This window comes from Asterias amurensis, chromosome 21, assembly GCF_032118995.1.
Source record: "Asterias amurensis chromosome 21, ASM3211899v1".
In the NCBI taxonomy this organism is placed as follows: Eukaryota; Metazoa; Echinodermata; class Asteroidea; order Forcipulatida; family Asteriidae; genus Asterias; species Asterias amurensis.
The window spans coordinates 7,887,444-7,905,744 of record NC_092668.1 but is presented as its reverse complement, the minus strand read 5'-3'; the positions used below and the strand labels follow the sequence as shown (position 1 = coordinate 7,905,744).

The following is an 18,301-nucleotide window of genomic DNA, read 5'->3' as shown; positions in this document are numbered from 1 at the left end:
ATCTGGCCAAGCAGATACTTGCCAAGCATAAAAATTGTGAAACTTGTAAAAATGCATTGTTGAAAAATGCTGCATTCATGGAAGATCCATCTGAACTACTATTAAATTATAAGGCCTACTGTGTTGAAGAATCGGATTTTGGTGGTTTAACTGTTCCAAGTGACAATTTTTCTGACTTTGTTGTTGTATGCGAGAAAGTGTTTGTCAAATGTTTTAATGATTATTTCCACATCAATGCCATCGGCAAAAGGATTGTAGAGAGAATCCATATTGGTTTGACTAATAATAACCTTCATCTTGATTTGTGCAGTAGTGAAAGGGTAACATCGTTCATCTCATTTTTTGTGAGATTTAGGTTGCATGCTGCAGTGAAGTTTTATAACAAGAGCTTGTTTAACAAGAAAGTTGTGGACAGTGAAAAGAAAGTGAAAAGGAAGAGTAGAAAGTTGGTAAAAATTTCTCACCTGTAATTCCTGTGATCTGTAATCGATAATGACTGACAAGGCTAGTAGTGTGTGTGTGTGTGGGGGGGGGGGGGGGGCAAGCGGGACAAATACATAATTTGGAGGGGGCTTTTTATGTACCAAACCATTCATTTGTTCATTTGTTCGATCTCATTTGGGATCAAGAAAGGTGCTGAGCAGAGGGGCTCTGTTAATATGTTTAATAATATATTATGTTTATTAAATTATATAAACATTAATTAAATTAATATATAATATAGTTATGTTACAAAGATTGGTAAAAAAATAGAACAAAGACATAATTTGGAGTGGGCTGTTTAATGTAGCAAACCATGCTAACCCTACTCATCATTAAATGTGGTATACCTACTAACTCATGTATTTATTGTTTACAAACAGAGTTGTGAATCTGGGTCGAATTGCATGGCTCTGCCTACTGCGTAGAAATCTGCATAAGCAGAGTCATGGATTTGGTCCCAGCTGGTCATTAATTGAACCTTGTTATTGTCTGTAACCAACTTGCAAGTGATTATTAAAAATGATTGATGCACAGGATACAATGTCATACTTTTGCACTTTGTTGATTTAATTAAAAGATCCAAGTATTCAGTATCCCCATATCACCACATTTATTATGAAATTAAAAGCTTTTTGAAAACTACCTCAAATTATAGTAATATAAAGGCAGGGTCAAAAATAAAATAAGATTAATTGGAATCAAAGATTACCACTTGTAGACAATTGTGCAGAAAAACCCGATCGACCAAGAAACACTCTTTTATCCAAGAAACACCCTTTTAAATCCCTAATAAACACACTTTCAAATCCTTAAGAAACACCCTTTTAAATCCTAAGAAACGCCCTTTTAAATCTAAGAAATCTTATTGTTTTAACGCAAATTGCCAACATTTGCCATGACCATCCTATTTATTTCTATACTGCGCTTAACGTCACCTACTTCGTTTTACTTGCCCACCGAGTGATGGCGCCCTTCCCCACGTTCCAATTGTGCCGAGTCATCGCGTTACAACGGCCTGCGTTTAAAACAGCGCTAGTGTCCTATCTTCCTTTTTTAGTATCTTTGGTTTTGCTGACCGGGAAAATTATGAAATATGTGGTGTTGATTGTTTTATCATGAAAAGAATGTCAGTGGTCTCTGGCCGTTGAAAACGAATTGAGACCGTTTGCAAACGCTTTTCCTAGCAGGGATATGCATTTGAACAGAAGACACAATTAGACACAAACTGAAAAGGGGGAATATAAAATGAATTTTATTTTTTTATTTTAGACAATCTCGCGTAGGATATTTTTGGTTAAGAAAATTGAGAGAGCCGTTACTATTCAATTGATTTTGTGTTTGTTTTGTAAGAATGTCACAAAGAGGTAATTCCTATTGCATTTTTGTTTGCCAAAACCATTGAAATGTCGTTATTCATACATGTACATGTAGCTAAAATCGTCCTTGCCGTATGCCGTTGGTTGAGGACGACGCTTGAACGCAATGCAATCGAACACAATGCAATCTGTGTATATAATACCTAGTTCTTTATACTTCGCTCGTTAGGAAATGCGCCCCCAGATGTTTCTGCCAATTGGCGCTGGTTGTTTGTGACCGCGATAACACACATGGAAGACGTCTAGTTGTAACTCCTTCTGTTTCTTGCTCTATGGTCTAACTTTGATCCATAAACACTGATGTAATGATGACGTCATCATCTGTCAAGTGACGTCAAAGGTTTCTATTTTAAATATTTGAAAAACCTGTATCAAATCAGCCATAGAGAGATCATTTTGAAGATGTGTGAGGAGAAGTTATTTGTAATCACTTCAAAATGTACACACATGTTGATCGTCAGGCAGCCATTATACGGTATGTGTCAAGTTTCTGATCAATGACGTCATCAGGGGTCAAGTGACAGGGCATTAAATGGGCACTTTAAAAAGCAATATCCGCGGGAAGTATTAGTTACGATCATATTAAAACTTGGTAGGTTAAAAGCAACTATAAATAAAAATATTAATAGTAAACTTGCGGGTACAACCATGGGTAAAAACTCTTTTGAGGGAGTGGTGGCTCTGAAAAGAGCCGGTTTGGTCTCGACGTTTCGAACAGTATACTCTGCTCATCTTCAGGAGAATGCTGGACTACTGGAGGTGGTGGAGCTTATGTATGACTGGAGGGATGCACTTTTGGGCAGGGGATCGAAGCTGTTCTTGTCCGGTGAAGCGTGTGAGTTGGTTGCTGGCTGGATGAGACAAGAACAGCTTCGATCCTTCCTGCCCAAAAGTGCATCCCTCCAGTCATACATGTACATAAGCTCCACCACCTCCAGTAGTCCAGCAGCTTCCACCAGAAAGACAGAGATGATTATACAACCTCCAAGACCATGCACCCCTGACCACTAGAGGTTGAGCTTCGTCAGTGTCCTGATGAGAGATGCTGGGGCAGAGACCACAATAGAGTTGGCTGCCTGCATAAAGGAAAGGGAGGGTGAAAGACGACACCGGAGATCCCTCCTGCAAGCGACATGATGATGGAACGTCCTCCAACACCTTGTCGACACTACGACTTATGAAGCAGGTCAACCAGTTTACTTGCGGCTGTCCTTAAGCTGGCTGAAAAGTTTGAACTAGGAGATACTCCCCGTTACAATTCGATGGGTACCCCCTATCAAGCAATGTTTTGAAAAATAATCACTGTTCCATACCTAAGCTTCCTGAGCCCATGTACAATGGATGGGAACATGGTGATTCAGAACCACAGCCCATACTGATGTCATTGAGTCAAATCCCTAAAAGTTACCTGTTTGGAGTTATTTTGTGGTCATGCCAGAAGCATGGGTTTCAACACATCAATGAGTGCATTTCAGCAACAGATTGGTGATCAAACTCATTGTATGGCTATAAGTTCCTAGGCAACAGCAGTTAACTCTATACCCAACTGAAGATGGGGGATTTGTGAGCGACACCAATTGCCCTTTCGGCCTGTATTGACATAAAGTAGTATTTCGGTGTAAAGTTAGGATTAACCTTAGATACATTAAGCATTGATTAGTGATTATCAAATTCATTAGTAGTCATACTACCTGATTTGCATATTAATAAGCATTTGAAGCTATTTTACTAGGTCGTTTGCATATTTATAAAGCATCTGGCTTATCATTGACCACATTGTTTCAGCCTCAGAGCATAGGAAAAACACTGTTGCTTGCCTAGTTACAGAGATATTGAAGAGAATTGACGTTTTTGTAATGGCGGCCACTAATTTGCATAATTATGAGTGTTAATTACCACTAATTACTTCAGAAATGTTTTAATCCTATTCAGTGACTTTAACCAAGTACAGATGCATCACTTGTCATTTTTTGTTGTCATACTACAGAGGTTTGCTTAAAATGGTTTAAAAAAGTCAAAAACATGATTATGCAAATTAGATGGTCAAAAACTCAAAATTTCGCTTGGGAACCATTTTTTCGGAATCAGCAAACCAAAATTGTAAAACAAAAGTCTGGTTCCCCGCTTTTACCCCAAAATGCCTCAATCACCTTATCTAGGACTCTTTCAGAAACCCCACTAGACTATAAAGTTGTTTTGAGGTTCTTTTAAATTTTGTGCCAAAATAGAATGATGCAACATTTATATTGACTGCTTATTTGCCAATATACATGTACACTTCTGGAAAAACCTATACATGTACATGTACGTGTACTTAAAAGCTGTGTCCCTTAATGTGTATAATTCCTTGTTTTGTTAACAAGTTTCAGTGAATAAAACAACACAGAAAAACAAACAAATAAAAAAATTAAATGCTTCAGTTTATAATCCACCATGTCCAAAGTTTCAGGTCAGTTTCATATTGTTTAATTATGTAAAATTCCTTTTAAACTGCTGTGCACTTACAATCTTCTTATTGGCTGCCAGGTTAAGCCAACTGTTTGTATTGCATGAACAGCTACTTAAGTACTGTATGTCTTCTTCTGTAAGGGGACCAATGCAAAGAAAAGATGACAACAAGTTTTGCCAAACGGCAAAGTGACTTGAAAAATAAGCTTCTCGAGAACTTGTAGCATGTAGAAAATGCTTCAAAATGGTTCCTCTTCATATTTTGCTTTTTTTTTTGAAGCTTCTGTCTTGTTTCTTTGTCTCTCCAACAGTTGACTTTTTTTCCTGACCACAGAAATATTTCCCTCGTCCGCCATTTTGGTTTCCCAAGCATCCATTGCTAATTGGTAGTCTCTTCTGGCCTTGCTTGCCAAGGTGTAGTAATCCTATTGAACACAAGAGAAGAACACAAGTTACATACTGAAGACCAAGCAGGGGTCTTTATTTTAACTGCATGTAATTACATTGTACATCATGTAGCACTTTGCACACCATGTTTATTCACTAAAACTGCACTGTCTTTATCATGTTTATGCTTAATGAGAAAATCCAAAAGGAAAGAAAATACATGTATTTATGTTTATTTCATTTGTTGGACAAGCATTAAACATGCTCATAAAATAATGAAAATGATGTCAACAGGAGGAAACAGTTGTGATCCAACTAGAGACCACCGCTGGGTATAAAAAGCTTTGTTAAAGGGGCACACCGGCTGAATTGGGCTATTTTGGCTACAAAATATGTAGACTACGTATTCAGATTATGGATACAAATTGTACATGGTCAAAAACCTAACGGAAGATTAGTATTCAGAGAGTTTGTGTAACGTAAACTTGTCATATGGCCCCATGGCGTGGAGCAATCAGAACGTAAGCCCATGCTGGTTCTCATGGGGGCTGGAGGTGTAGTTACGGGCGCTATGAACTCGCAGCTTGCGGGTCTTGCCGTGAGCTTGGGAGGGAGCCAGACATCAAAGTACATGTTTGTCATCGTGGATTTGTCAGTTGGTACACCTCGTGTCGAATCCATTTATTCTTATGATCACATCGTTCTAATATGCTCTGTTTTGTTTCATGGCCCCCTAATTTCTTTTTGTTAGGAGTTTTCAGGTAATTAAAAAAGGATGTCAAAATGTAGGAATACCGCATTTTGTTATAGTTTTGACAGTTTTATTGTGTGAGTAGCTTAAAAAATGTTTCATGAAGAAGACTAGACAGCGAAGCTGCCATGGCGAGCTGCTGATCGCCAGACAGAAAAACCAATTCATTGATCAACTGATGGTCAAAGGGTGGAGACATTGACAAGTATTAATGGCCATTTAAGGTTTCATTGTTTTAGCTCATTCAACTGGAACCAATGATAGACTCTTTGATTTTCATCTATTCATATTATCTACATGTAAGCAGCAATATTTGATTTAAGTTTTAAATCTTTACATTATTGCAATAAGGAGTTATGACCATTTAAGGTTTTATTGTTTTAGCTTTAATTCAACTTGAACCAGTGATAAACTCTTTGAGTTTCATCTTTTCATGTGAATTTACATGTACAAAGCAATATTTGATTTAAGTTTCAAGTCAATACATCATTGCAATAAGGAGTTATGACCACCTAAGATTTTCATTGTTTCAGCTCATTCAACTGGAACCAGTGATGCACTCTTTGAATATGTTCTTTTCATATGCATATATATGTAAGAAGCAATATTTGATTTAAGTTTCAAGTCAGAACATCTTGGCAATAAGGAGTTATGACCACCTAAGATTTTCATTGTTTCAGCTCATTCAACTGGAACCAGTGATGCACTGTTTGAATATGTTCTTTTCATATGCATCTATATGTAAGAAGCATTATTTGATTTAAGTTTCAAGTCAAAACATCATTTAAGGTTTTTTATTCGAACTCAAGTTCTGGTGCTGATTCGCCGGAGTGTGGGTTCGAATCCCGGTCGTGACACTTGTGTCCTTGAGCAAGATACTTTACTATAATTGCTCCTCTTCACTCAGGGGTATAAATGGCCCGATACCTGCGAGGGTAGAGGTTGATATTGTGTATGAAAAAGCCACACGCACCTTACAGGCAGCTCAGGGCTGTATACTTCCACGGGAGCTGAGAAACATTACAGGGATGTTTTTGGCCCTATGACCAGGGCACTAATGTAAAGAGCATTGATACGGTTATTGTGAAATGCACTATATAAGAACTTGTTACTATTATTATTATTGTTTCAGCTCATTCAACTGAAACCAATGACATAGAGATTGATTTTTGTTTAAACAAATTATTTCAAAACTTTAAGATTTAAGTTTGAGTTTGGTTGTTTAAAATCCAGATGTCAATGTTTGAGCCTGAAAAAAACTTTAACATTTTGTATTCCAAAACTTCAACATTATCGGAAAACATGGCTAAAAATTACTGGAAAGTATATATAACAATCTCACTTGGGCTTGTACATGTACATACCAAAAACAACTCAACTCAAAGACTGAAACTTAAACCAAAAACTTTAACATTTCCACTGAGCACGGACGGCCGGACGGAAGGACGGTATTACATAGGCTCGCATTCTGCTAAAGCAGCTCGCCAAAAATAAGCGAAACAAAATACAGAGCCCTTGATCGTACAGGTGAATGAGAATATTTTATAAAAGTATGAAACAAAAGTAATAATAAAACAAAATTCCCTCAAAGCATAATTGTTTTGTCAAACAAAATATTATTTTTTAATTCTGTGAATGAAGTGGTTTTTTTTTTTCTTCTATACTAGTCGCGAAAGTCCCATTGCCCAAGATGCATTGTGACATATTGTTTGCCGAAGGCGCAATAAAGTTAAACTCGTGCTGAAATTATTTAAAGATTGTGTCACTGATGTCTGGTTGTGTTTTGTAAAAATTTGTAAATAGTCGTGAGCGACAAAAGTGGTTAACCAAGCAGGAATTTGATCACGCCTACTTTTATAGTATGTTTAGTCTGGTCTAAGCCGCACAATTAACCAAGTGAGTTGAATAGCAGTAGTTGCGACTCGACTAAGCAATCAAATTTCGCAATTTCCCATGAGTTGTTCCAAAAGATATGGTTATGACTACGTTCCAAAATATATTATATGGTTACATGTACGTTCCAAGCTATACATGTACGTAGCTACTAAGCTACGCTTACGTTCCAAGATACACTTATGTTCCTTCAAGTTACGCTATGATATCAACAGGTACATGTACGCTTTCAAACCAGAGTCAAGTTATGTTTACGTTCCAAGATATGCTTACCTTCCAAAAGATATAGCTACACTCACAGCTACGCAGTTACGCTTATACATGTACATTCCAAGTTACGCTGTAATTTTAAAAGGTACGCTTGCAATCCCGAGTCAAGCTAGGCTTACGTTTTAAGAAATTCTTGAGGATAAAAAGATATATAATTTTCCATAACCGAATAACTTTCGAAATGAAATATTTCTCAAAATGCACTATACATCCAAGCTGCTGTGTAGAGATCATGCATCAGGATACATCAGGTGCTCCATGATTTATGTTAAGGTCAAAGGTCAAGTAAATAAACAAACAGTTCTAATAATAACTAGACATTAGGTGTTTGTGACCAAACACAAGCTGTTCCGTGTTCTTTTGTTCGGATTGTGCTAAAATTACCAATGAGTCTGTAACTGGAAACAAAGTTTGAAAATCGGTTGTGTATAGTTCTTGAGATATGGTCCCACTTCCGGTTGACCCGGAAGTAGAAGTCAACTTGGGGTCAAGGTTTTTCAAAGTTTATTTTTAATGCCTAAGGAGTCTATAACTGAAAAAAAATTTGAAAATCGGTTGTATAGGCCCTAGTTCTTAAGATACATGTATGGTCCTACTTCCGGTTGACCCGAAAGTAAAGGTCAACATGGATTCACGGCTAGCCTGTGCGAATGTCCAATGTCAAAGGAGTCAATAACTGAAACAAACTTGAAAATCAGTTGTGTAGTATTTGAAATAAGGTCCCACTACCTCAATCCAATGCCTTTTACAAAAACCCTATCAGATTGTACATTCGTTTAAACGAAAACCCTGAACCACCGTAGGAATCCAATGTAGGCCTACATGTACAGTATGTGTACAAATCCAATGGAGTATGTACAAGTAATAGGTCCAGAACTTGGTTAAAAAACAAATACATGGATGCCAACATCAGAAACGGAGAGAGGATAAAGGGTTTTGGTTTGAAGGCATTGGATTGGGATAAGTTGCATCCTCTAACCATCATGTACCTTATCAAATTTACTAGTATATGAAAAACACATTTTTGTGAGGGCCTTAAAAGGGAGCCAGTATTCACATAGCCGTGATTGCGCTTCACGGCACAATTTGCCAGCTAGACATTAGGGTGGATTGATCATTTAGTCGTGAAATAATACATGTTTAAAAACATAAATTGTATTTAAATCTCATAATTTTTTAAGTGAATATATGCCTTTCCTACTCCTGCCGATACGTGGTGCTCTAAGGAGACATATCAATTCAATATGCAAGATTTCTGCAATGTCAAGTTAAACTTCCCCTCAAGCAATTTCACAAATTAGTGAAGCAAACTATAAACCCACTTTAGAACACAGGCCTGCTTGATGGCTCTGCTTCCAACTAAACTCTGTGCATACACTCACCATTCTCCGCTTCCTGTGCAGGTGCTGAAATATCTGTGCAGGCTTCGAAGCAAAGGCTACGTATGATGAGTTTCCCCGGGCACAAGAAAAGATATCCATGCTAAGCTGTGAAATACGCTTTATGTTGGGCCAGTTTCACTACATGTACAATGTAGATCAATTTATACCCACAACAAGAAATTTCACATGTTTGAAATGTATGCCCTGGAGGGCGCATACTAGAGGTCTCAGAAGCTGCCAGATCAGTCGGGCTAAAGATACACATGTAAACTCCATGATTTGCAGGTATTGTGTACCACAGACAACTTGGACATAATTGCTGTTACAGAAACCTGGTTATTAAATGACACAATGTTGGATGGCGAATGACTCGACCCCTTCTTCCAAATATTTCGAAGAGACAGAAACCGTAACGGTGGAGGAGTTCTATTTGCTTGCAAATCTGTTCTTCAGCCAGTTTGTCGGGCAGATTTTGAACCTCCAGAACTTCGTAAAGATTTTAAACAATGTGAGCTACATGTACTCTGGTTACAACTTTTACTGCCTGACAACAAAGGTTAACTTCTGTTTGGTACATGTTATAGATTGCCGTCATCAAACTCTCGTTTTGCTGATGCTCTTGCCTTCTCTTTTGATCGCATTTTGCCACACTGTAACCAATTCAAATCCATCGTTCTCACCGGAGACTGCAACTTAAACTTGCCGCTCACCATCGACCCGGAATTTCCTCCTACTTTGAACAAATGTGCAACCGACAGTATCAGCTTAACTGAACTGCTCAACATGTCGCAGTTAGTGACTTTTCCACCTCGGCGTAACAACAACGGTCAGGACTCCATGTTGGATCTCATTTTTTGTAACAACTCTAACTTGGTCAGCGACATAAGCAGAGGTGCTGGTCTGGGGACTAGTGATCACGATTCTGTTTATTTTCAACTTAACCTCTCTATATGCCTAATCAACAACATTCTAGAACATTTTTACAGTTCCACAAAGCTGATTCTGTAGATTTCAAGCGGACTCTAGAGTGCATCCCCTGGGACCTGTTCTACGATGAATCCAACATAGAAGATACTTGGGACAACTTTACACTTCTCATACAAGCTACGGTCAAGGATGTGATTCCTGCGGCCATTTCAAGAGGTCATCGTCGTTCACCCTGGATACCCCAGGAAATTATTGCTTTGTCTCGTAGAAAGAAAAAAAACTATCAACAAGCAGTTGCTCGCAAAGACAATAAGAACTGTACAGAATTCAGCCTTTTATCTCCCAGGTGTCCCTGCCTAATGCAATGGCCACCCTGGTGTCTGCCCTCTTCAAACTATACAAATCAGGCAAGATGAGGTGTTACAGGCGGTGCAAAAGCTTAACTCATCCAAACCTCCTGGTCCAGATGGAATTTCATCGGTTATAAATCTCATATTGCTAACTACCGGCCAATTTCTCTTTGTTCAGGGCCATGTAACGTGTCATTTCTAGTCATCTTACAACAAATGTTCTGTGCATTCTAAAAGTTACAATAATATTCCTGAATCACAACACACTCTTTGGTGGTTGCCTGTGAAGTCATCCACCTAGTCCATGGACATTGTTCGCCCATCTGGGGACAATGGAGGTAAGTATCATTTTGATTCTCTCCCTGCTTGCTAGACCATTGTACTGACTCATCTTTGGTCAGCTTTGTTCCATTAGCATCAATTGTGCTTAGTGCTTGCTTTCTACCAAAGACACAGCTAGGACTCATCCACCATCAAAGATATCTGAAATGCCCTCTTTCTTACTATGACAACTCCCCAGCCACTTTTCATTTGGAAATTGTGATCTTTGGTGACATTGCTGTAAATCCCGGCCCTGAAGCTGAAAATAACTCAAACTCAGCAGAACTCTGCAAATTCCTACTCAAGAAACAAGCGTCTCTGAGTCTCCGTTATGCCCCATCCACACGTGCTACAACTCTGCTGCCTTCCTGTATATTAACATTGCAGAACCTTGGCCTTTTTGTAAATCCCAGCACTGTTTACCAACCTTCACATCGTGGTAAAAAAGCTGGTCGCCGTAGAACTGTTCATAAACCCCCTATACCCGAAGTTACTCCCATCTGTTCCAGCACCAGTGATGCCAGCCAAATCTCAACTCAGCCTTTGTGTTTTGAACACACAGTCCATCTGTAACAAGTATGCGATTTTGCTGATTTTGTTCTGCAAAAAGATATTGACATGGCTGAGACCAGATGACAACTTAAAACAACTCGTCAGTGTACCCCTGCTGGCTACTACTTTCATCACATCCCAAGACCCCACAAGACCGGTGGAGGAGTTGCAATCCTGTACAGATCTACTTTATCTGTCTCTGTGAAAAGTAATGACGTCCAATACACAATTTTTGAATCTTTTCATGCTGAGGCTTCCGTAAACTCTAAGTCTGTTCGCCCTGTCATTGTGTACAGACCTGAAAGAGATTCAAATGGCCAACATGTGACTTTCTCAAGTTTACTTTAGTTTGAGAATCTGATTTTGGAATATCTCCTTCATCCATCAGAAATCATCATCACCGGTGATTTTAACATTCATGTTGATGACATCCACAACAACAATACAAACCAGTTTTTAAGCATCTACTTCAGGCTTTCGGTCTTACCCAGCATATCAAGGAGCCGACTCATCGTCTCGGTCATTGCCTGGACCTTGTCATAACTCGTGACATCACCCCACCTATTGTCTCAAACTTTGTTATTCTACCTGGATTATCAGACCATTATGCAGTCATGTGTAACTTGAGTCTGTGCAAGCCAAAAGTCCCAACCGTTACTGTAAAGAGCCGACAGTGGAAACATGTGAATTCTCCTGAAGTGTTCCGTGACATAGAAACTCATTTGGCAAAGCTAAAAGTCGATCATGACTGCTTGGATTCCTATACCAGCCAATATGAGAGTACTGTCAGTGACATCTTGGATAAGTTCGCACCTGGGAAAACGAGATCAGTCAAGGTCCGAACTGAAGTCTCCAGGTTTAATGATGACATTCGTCCAGCAAAAAAGATCCGTCGTCAACTGGAGCGGAAATGGTGGTTAAAAAAATGGCAAACTGGAAATACAACGACGAGAATATCACAACTAATGTAAAGTAGTCAGGAATTTGATCAACCAGGCAAAGATCACCCATTATTCATCTCAAGTACAAGATTCCTCAGGAGATCAAAAGAAGCTCTTCAAGATAATTGGTAAGTTGTTGCTCAAACCCAAAACCCCTGTCCTTCTATCCACTTACAATGATCCTGACCTGGCAAATGAATTCTAGAAATTCTTTGTCACCAAGATTTCAGACAACCGCTCATCATTTTCATCAGTCCCTTACAACGTGCCGCAGACATTGCCACAACTTCAACCAGAGTGTAGACTATCTGTGTTTGAGCCTGCCACTGTTGCTGAGATTCAAAGGGTTATTATGAAATCTCCTTCTAAATCATGCAAGCTGGATCCAGTGTCAACATCCATAATGAAGCAAAATATTGATATGTTTGTACCCTACATCACTAAGCTTGTCAACAAATCTCTCAGTTCCGGTTGTTTCCCCGATAGCCTCAAAGTTTCCTACATCAGGCCGCTCATCAAAAAACCAAACCTTGACAAGGAGGTATTCAAAATCTACAGACCAGTTGCAAACTTAAATATCTTGGAAAAGTCATCGAACGAGAAGTCTCATCACGCATTTCTGATCACATTCATGCTTTCAACCTCTCCGACGTGTTCCAGTCACCATACAAGCCTTTCCATGGGACAGAAGCTGCACTATTGAAATAGTATCAGAGTATAAGTACCTTGGAACTGTTATAGACGATAAATTAAAATTTGATAAAAACACAAGTTGTACAACTAGTAAACTACATCAACGTTTGTATTTTCTCAGAAAGCTTTACTCCTTTGGCGTAGATAACACTGTTTTAGAACTGTTTTACTGCACTATTTTAAAAAGTGTTTTATCTTTTAGCCTTATTTGTGTTTATGGAAACATGCTATCTCGGGCAAACAATCTATTTTAAGAGTAGTTAAGCGAGCTAGAAAAATAATCAGAGCCGAACTACAAAGCCCAGAGGCACTCTACCATGACCAAGTATGCATTAAAGTAAACATGATCCTGTCTGACCCATCCCATCCCATTTACCCTAAGTTTTTATTAAGTCATTGGCGGGAGGACCGCCTTTTACAACGTAGAATTAGGACACAACGCTACAACAACTCCTTTGTCCCTACTGCAATCCGTTTTTACAATGGCCCTTATGTAAGTCTGCTGTGTTTTATGCGTTGTCGGTTTTAAGGACCTCTCTTGTGTACATTTTACCACGTTTATAAATATTGCTGTGCATAATTTTTAATCCATGCTAGATACATATTTTTATACCTGATATTCTTAATTAATATTTTTATCTATCTGTTTGTTGTTAAATAATTTTTAGTGTTTTTGTCTTTACTGTTTGAATCATGGCCAGTTTTAATTTCCCCAGTGTGGTATAATAAAGTTCTTATCTTATCTTATCTTGTCTTACTAGTCCGTGTGAGCAACGATATTCTTTCTGTAATGGATAATGGTAACCTAACAGCACTAGTCCTGCTAGACTTGAGTGCTGCTTTTGACACTGTTGATCACTACATCCTTCTCTCTCGGCTCCAGAATCACCTTGGCATAGAGGACACAGCCCTAGCTTGGTGCAAATCGTATCTCTTCAATAGAACTCAGCATGTATGTATTGGTACCGCGATATCAGACCCTGTTGTTTGGAACTACTCTGTGCCACAGGGGTCGGTGCTAGGCCCGCAAAACTTATCTTATGTCACAGGTTTTCAAGGACTAATTTTGCTGTGTTTTTCTTTGTTTTGTTTTGTTTTGTTTTATTTGTTGTTGGTTTTAATAATAATAAGGCGTATCCAGGCATAGTGTTCGGGGCCAGACTACATATTTTCTCTTCAAACAACGCGCCTCGACTAATGTCATGAACAGCGCCTTCTCGGGTCGGGCCTACTTTTAAATTTGTTAATAAAATGGAAACTAGTTTTTGTAAACCTTAGTTAACTGTTTATTCCTATTCCACTCATCAAAACACATATTTTAGTGACAAAAGCTTTATTTTGACCAAATACCACTTAAACTCAAAGTTAACGCGGCATGCTTTAATTTTACGCCCTCTCTACCATCGTGCGTCTGCGCATAAACCAGCTTTTATAATAGCTGGTTTAGACAAAATTGATTAGTAGTTTAACATATGGGCGTAGATTTACAAAAGGGGTTTCAAAGTCCTTTTGTGGGTACTGAAAATAATTCTCTGATCTTCTCGAGTGCAGGATCCGTTTCTTCAGAGAGGCTGTGCTCTTGATGCGATCCACACAAAGGCGGTCCAATGGGAGGGTTGATAACCATGCACGATGTGTTTCCTCCCCTCCTACACTGGTCTTAAAGGAGCGACGCCCCGATGAATCCTCTGGGATATCATCGGTCGGTAGCTTGAGGACATGTACCATGTCACGTACCAACCAAGGCTGAGTTTCGAATGATGAGAAACTGCTTGGGTCTGCGGGCTGTTCTTCATCAGAGCGTGCGCGTGACCCACATGAGTTCCATTCCCCTTCGGGCTCCTCAATGGGGTCCTCCCCGTCAATTGCCTCAAAGGTTGTTGAGGGGTGCAGTTAGTTGGCTGCAGGTGAACCTTGTGGTTGACAGTCACGCCCCGGAGTGCGAGGCACCTCGACCCAATATGGATTTTCTCAGACGAGTTTGACTGGAGCTGCTTTGATTAGCCCCTGAACAATCAATCCTGGGTCTGGGTCTGGGTCTGGGAAGTTGTATGGTGGGGGAGCTCGCTGTGAGGTGGGTGTCGCCCTCCATCGCTGTTGGGGATGGCTGCCAATGAGGTCATTATGGAATCAAATGCCTTCATAATGGCTGCCGGGGATATGGCATCCTTTTCCTTCTTCTTCTTGATCTTCAGTCTCGTTGAAGAATCATCAAAAGAGGAAACTGAACAGCAATCAGTGAATGAGGTTGACTGGGATTCCTTCACTCTGTGGGGCAGTGGAGGTGGAGCTTCTTACCCTGGTCCCACCTGCCCGACAGGCGGGGACCAGCGTAGTGCCTGGAACGCAATGATGGGGCTGGAGAGAGATTTTACACCGACCACCCTCGCTTACAATCACCTACCTTGGCTAGCAAGTCAAGGTGTTGAGAATCCTGAGGAAGCCTTCGCCCTAGGACTGGGTGAAGTTGTAAGTCAAAGGAATTCCTTCGCCAAATCAGAGCACTCTTTCATTGTGAGACCCTTATCAGCTTATCAAGCAACAGGTATAAAGCCTGCCCCCATTACTTACGACTTAAAGACACTGGGGTCGGTTTCACAAAGCAGTAAGATTCATCTTAACTTAAGACGAGTTGTTTTCCACAGTGATTTTTATTGTGACATCACATTTTGCTTTGCAATTAAGATTGATACACAGTTAAGATCAATCTTAACTCTTTGTGAAAGCGACCCCTGGACACATTTGGTAATTGTCAAAGACCAGTCTTCTCATTTGGTGAATCTCCACATATGCACAAAATAACAAACCTGTGAAAATTAGAACTCAATTGGTCCTCAAAGTTGCAAGATAATAATGTAAGAAAAAACACCCTTGTCGCACACAGTTCTTTGGTTTCAGATGCTTGATTTCGAGACCTCAAAATCTAATTCTGAGGTCTTGAAATCAAATTTGTTGAAAATTACTTACTTCTCAAAAACTCATTACTTCAGAGGGAGCCGTTTCTCACAATTGTTTATACTATTAACAGCTCTCCATTGCTTGTTACCAAGTAAGTTTTTATGCTAACAATTATTTTGAGTAATTACCAATACTGTCCATTGCCTTATAACAATATGGAATGATTTGTATACTTACTGATTTCTCATCCTCTGACATTTGCTTCCATTCTCCCCCAACAGCCACCATTTTGCTCTGTAGATTAACATATAGATTACATTCAAACATATTTTACATATGTACATACACAATTTAATTTGCATTCTTACAACAATGGCAACATTAATCACAATGTTTTCTTTGACCCTTTGTATGTATTTTCTTGAACTGCCCGTGGTCTGCAATTTTGTAAGTTAAACTGAATCTGATGGTGAAGTTGATGGTGTCCCTCTAACCTTACCACAACCAAAAAACACACTCGGCACAAACATGGGAAAGCTGACTAACAAATGGTGCAACCGGGAACTAGTTGTTGGCGTACTAAACTCACAAAGATCCATTTGATAAAATGTGGGCTTGTTGATTAGAATTAAAATAAGTGTTAATTTTATGCAATACTTTAACTAAAACAGCTATAACTAGACATTAAGTGATTCATTTAAAGCTTTAAAGTTGGTTTGATTTAAAAAATAGAAGACTCTTGACCATCTCCAATGTTCAAAGGATCTACAGTATAACTAGAAAGAAATTTAAAATTGTTTGTGTACATGTAGTTCTTGAGATACAATGTATGGTCCCACTTCTGGTTGACTCTCAAGTAAAGGGTCACAGCTACCCAAGGCAAATCTCCAATGCCCAAGAAGTCAATAACTGAAAAAAGTTTTAAAATCTACTGTGTGCTGTTTAAAATATGGCCCCATATCTGGATGTCCTTGAAGTAAAGGTCAACATGGCACCCAAGGCTACTCTCCAATGCCAAAGAAGTCTATAAATAAAAACAATTTGAAAGTCGGCCATTTACTTCTTGATTCATGATTTACCAGTTAAACCTTTGAACTACCATATTTCGACACCTGATGATATCACCGTAACAAGACTGTGTTTTTCATACTAATGAATTTGATAAGGTACATGTACATGTACATGTACACTACACTGTAGTATGTAACCTACATGTACATGTATGTCATAACAATATGAAAATCTGTTTGTATTTCATGCAGTTTTGATGTATGAAGCCTGTCAGCTTGAGAAAGAATCACTTTGCATTATAAAGGGAAGTTTCAAATTCACAATAGTTACTTTAGGGTCTTGCGTTGACAACAGTCATGCACTAGTAAATTAAGTTCTAGTATAGAGAGAGAGGGAGATTGAATGATTTTTGAATCAAGATTAAGTTAATTAGGCAAGATGTGAGATTGATCGTGCCTTTATAATATTGTCATCAGATGTAGCATATTGCTATAGCAGACATCATTTTGGCAGCGGCAATGTGAAGACATTACTAACTGCAATTGTCTATAGTGTTGAAGACATTATTATTTGTAATTTTATATAGTGTTGAAGGCATTACTTATTCGTAATTGTTTATTTTGAGAAGTTTTTCCAGTGCTGTCGCTGTCTAAAACACACTATGATGTAGCAATCCTATTCAAGTTATATTTCTTTAATCCTAAGTTTCACAGTTTTGAATTGAGATGGGAGTCATTGATTGTACTCAACACAGCTTACGACGAATAGCTGATTGTTTAATTTAAATAGAAGATTTGTTGAAACAGAAGTTACACAGTTTTGAATAAAATACAAGAATCATTGATTGTACTTAATGTCTACAGACGAACAGCAGATTGTTTGATTTAAATGGAAGATTTGTTACATCATGTAGAAGAGGCTTGTAAATATGACTGAAGTATGCCACAGATGATCACAGATACTTTGACGTGTTTCAAAATGATGACTACTGTACGTCTTACCCGATTTTGTTAAGTATTGATCTACGAAGGTTGTTTGAGCAATACATTGTATATTATTCCGAGATTCCTTGATTGTTTTAATTATATAGATAGTTCCGAGTTCTGGGCTAAGAGGTATTTTACTACCGAGTTTTGGTCTATATGTTGATCTGTCACGAAAAGGCCAATTTCCAAAGTCCAAACTGATTGAAGACTCATAGAAGCCAAAGGCGTGGCAAGTGAAGACATTGACTACCCTCACCTACACATAAAGGCCAGACTGATGAACCAGCACTCAACGTGGTGAACCAAGATTACTTACTTACTTACTTACGATTGATGGGAGAAATTGTTTAGGCTTATGCCTTTGTGACCCCATATCCTATCATTGATTCCTTCCAATAGGCATCGAGCTCTTTCTTGAATGTTGACACTGTTTTGGCATTTACTACTTTGTGTGGGAGACTGTTCCAATCATTAATTATTCGCTGTGAAAAGAAGTTCCTTCTGCACGCAATGTTTTTGTTGAGAGTCGGCTTGTACAATTTAAGAGAGTGGCCTCTCGTACTGGTGTTTCTAGCTGTATTAAAGAATTTCTTGCAGTCGACTTTCTCCAGTCCTATGAGCAGCTTAAATGT

The 18,301-nt window shown here is 38.8% G+C and overlaps 1 protein-coding gene across 1 annotated transcript in view; it reads right to left on the bottom strand.

Moving 5' to 3' along the window:
• Nucleotides 1–604: 604 nt before the first annotated feature.
• LOC139952976 (transcription factor A, mitochondrial-like) overlaps nt 605–18,301 on the bottom strand; it is a 71,309-nt gene continuing 53,612 nt past the window's right edge. The window contains exons 6-7 of the mRNA XM_071952328.1: nt 15,910–15,966; nt 605–4,732 (exon numbers count right to left, since the gene is read on the bottom strand). Of these exons, the coding sequence (XP_071808429.1) occupies nt 4,547–4,732; nt 15,910–15,966 (243 nt within the window). The 3' untranslated portion in view covers nt 605–4,546. The remainder of the gene's footprint in view (nt 4,733–15,909; nt 15,967–18,301) is intronic.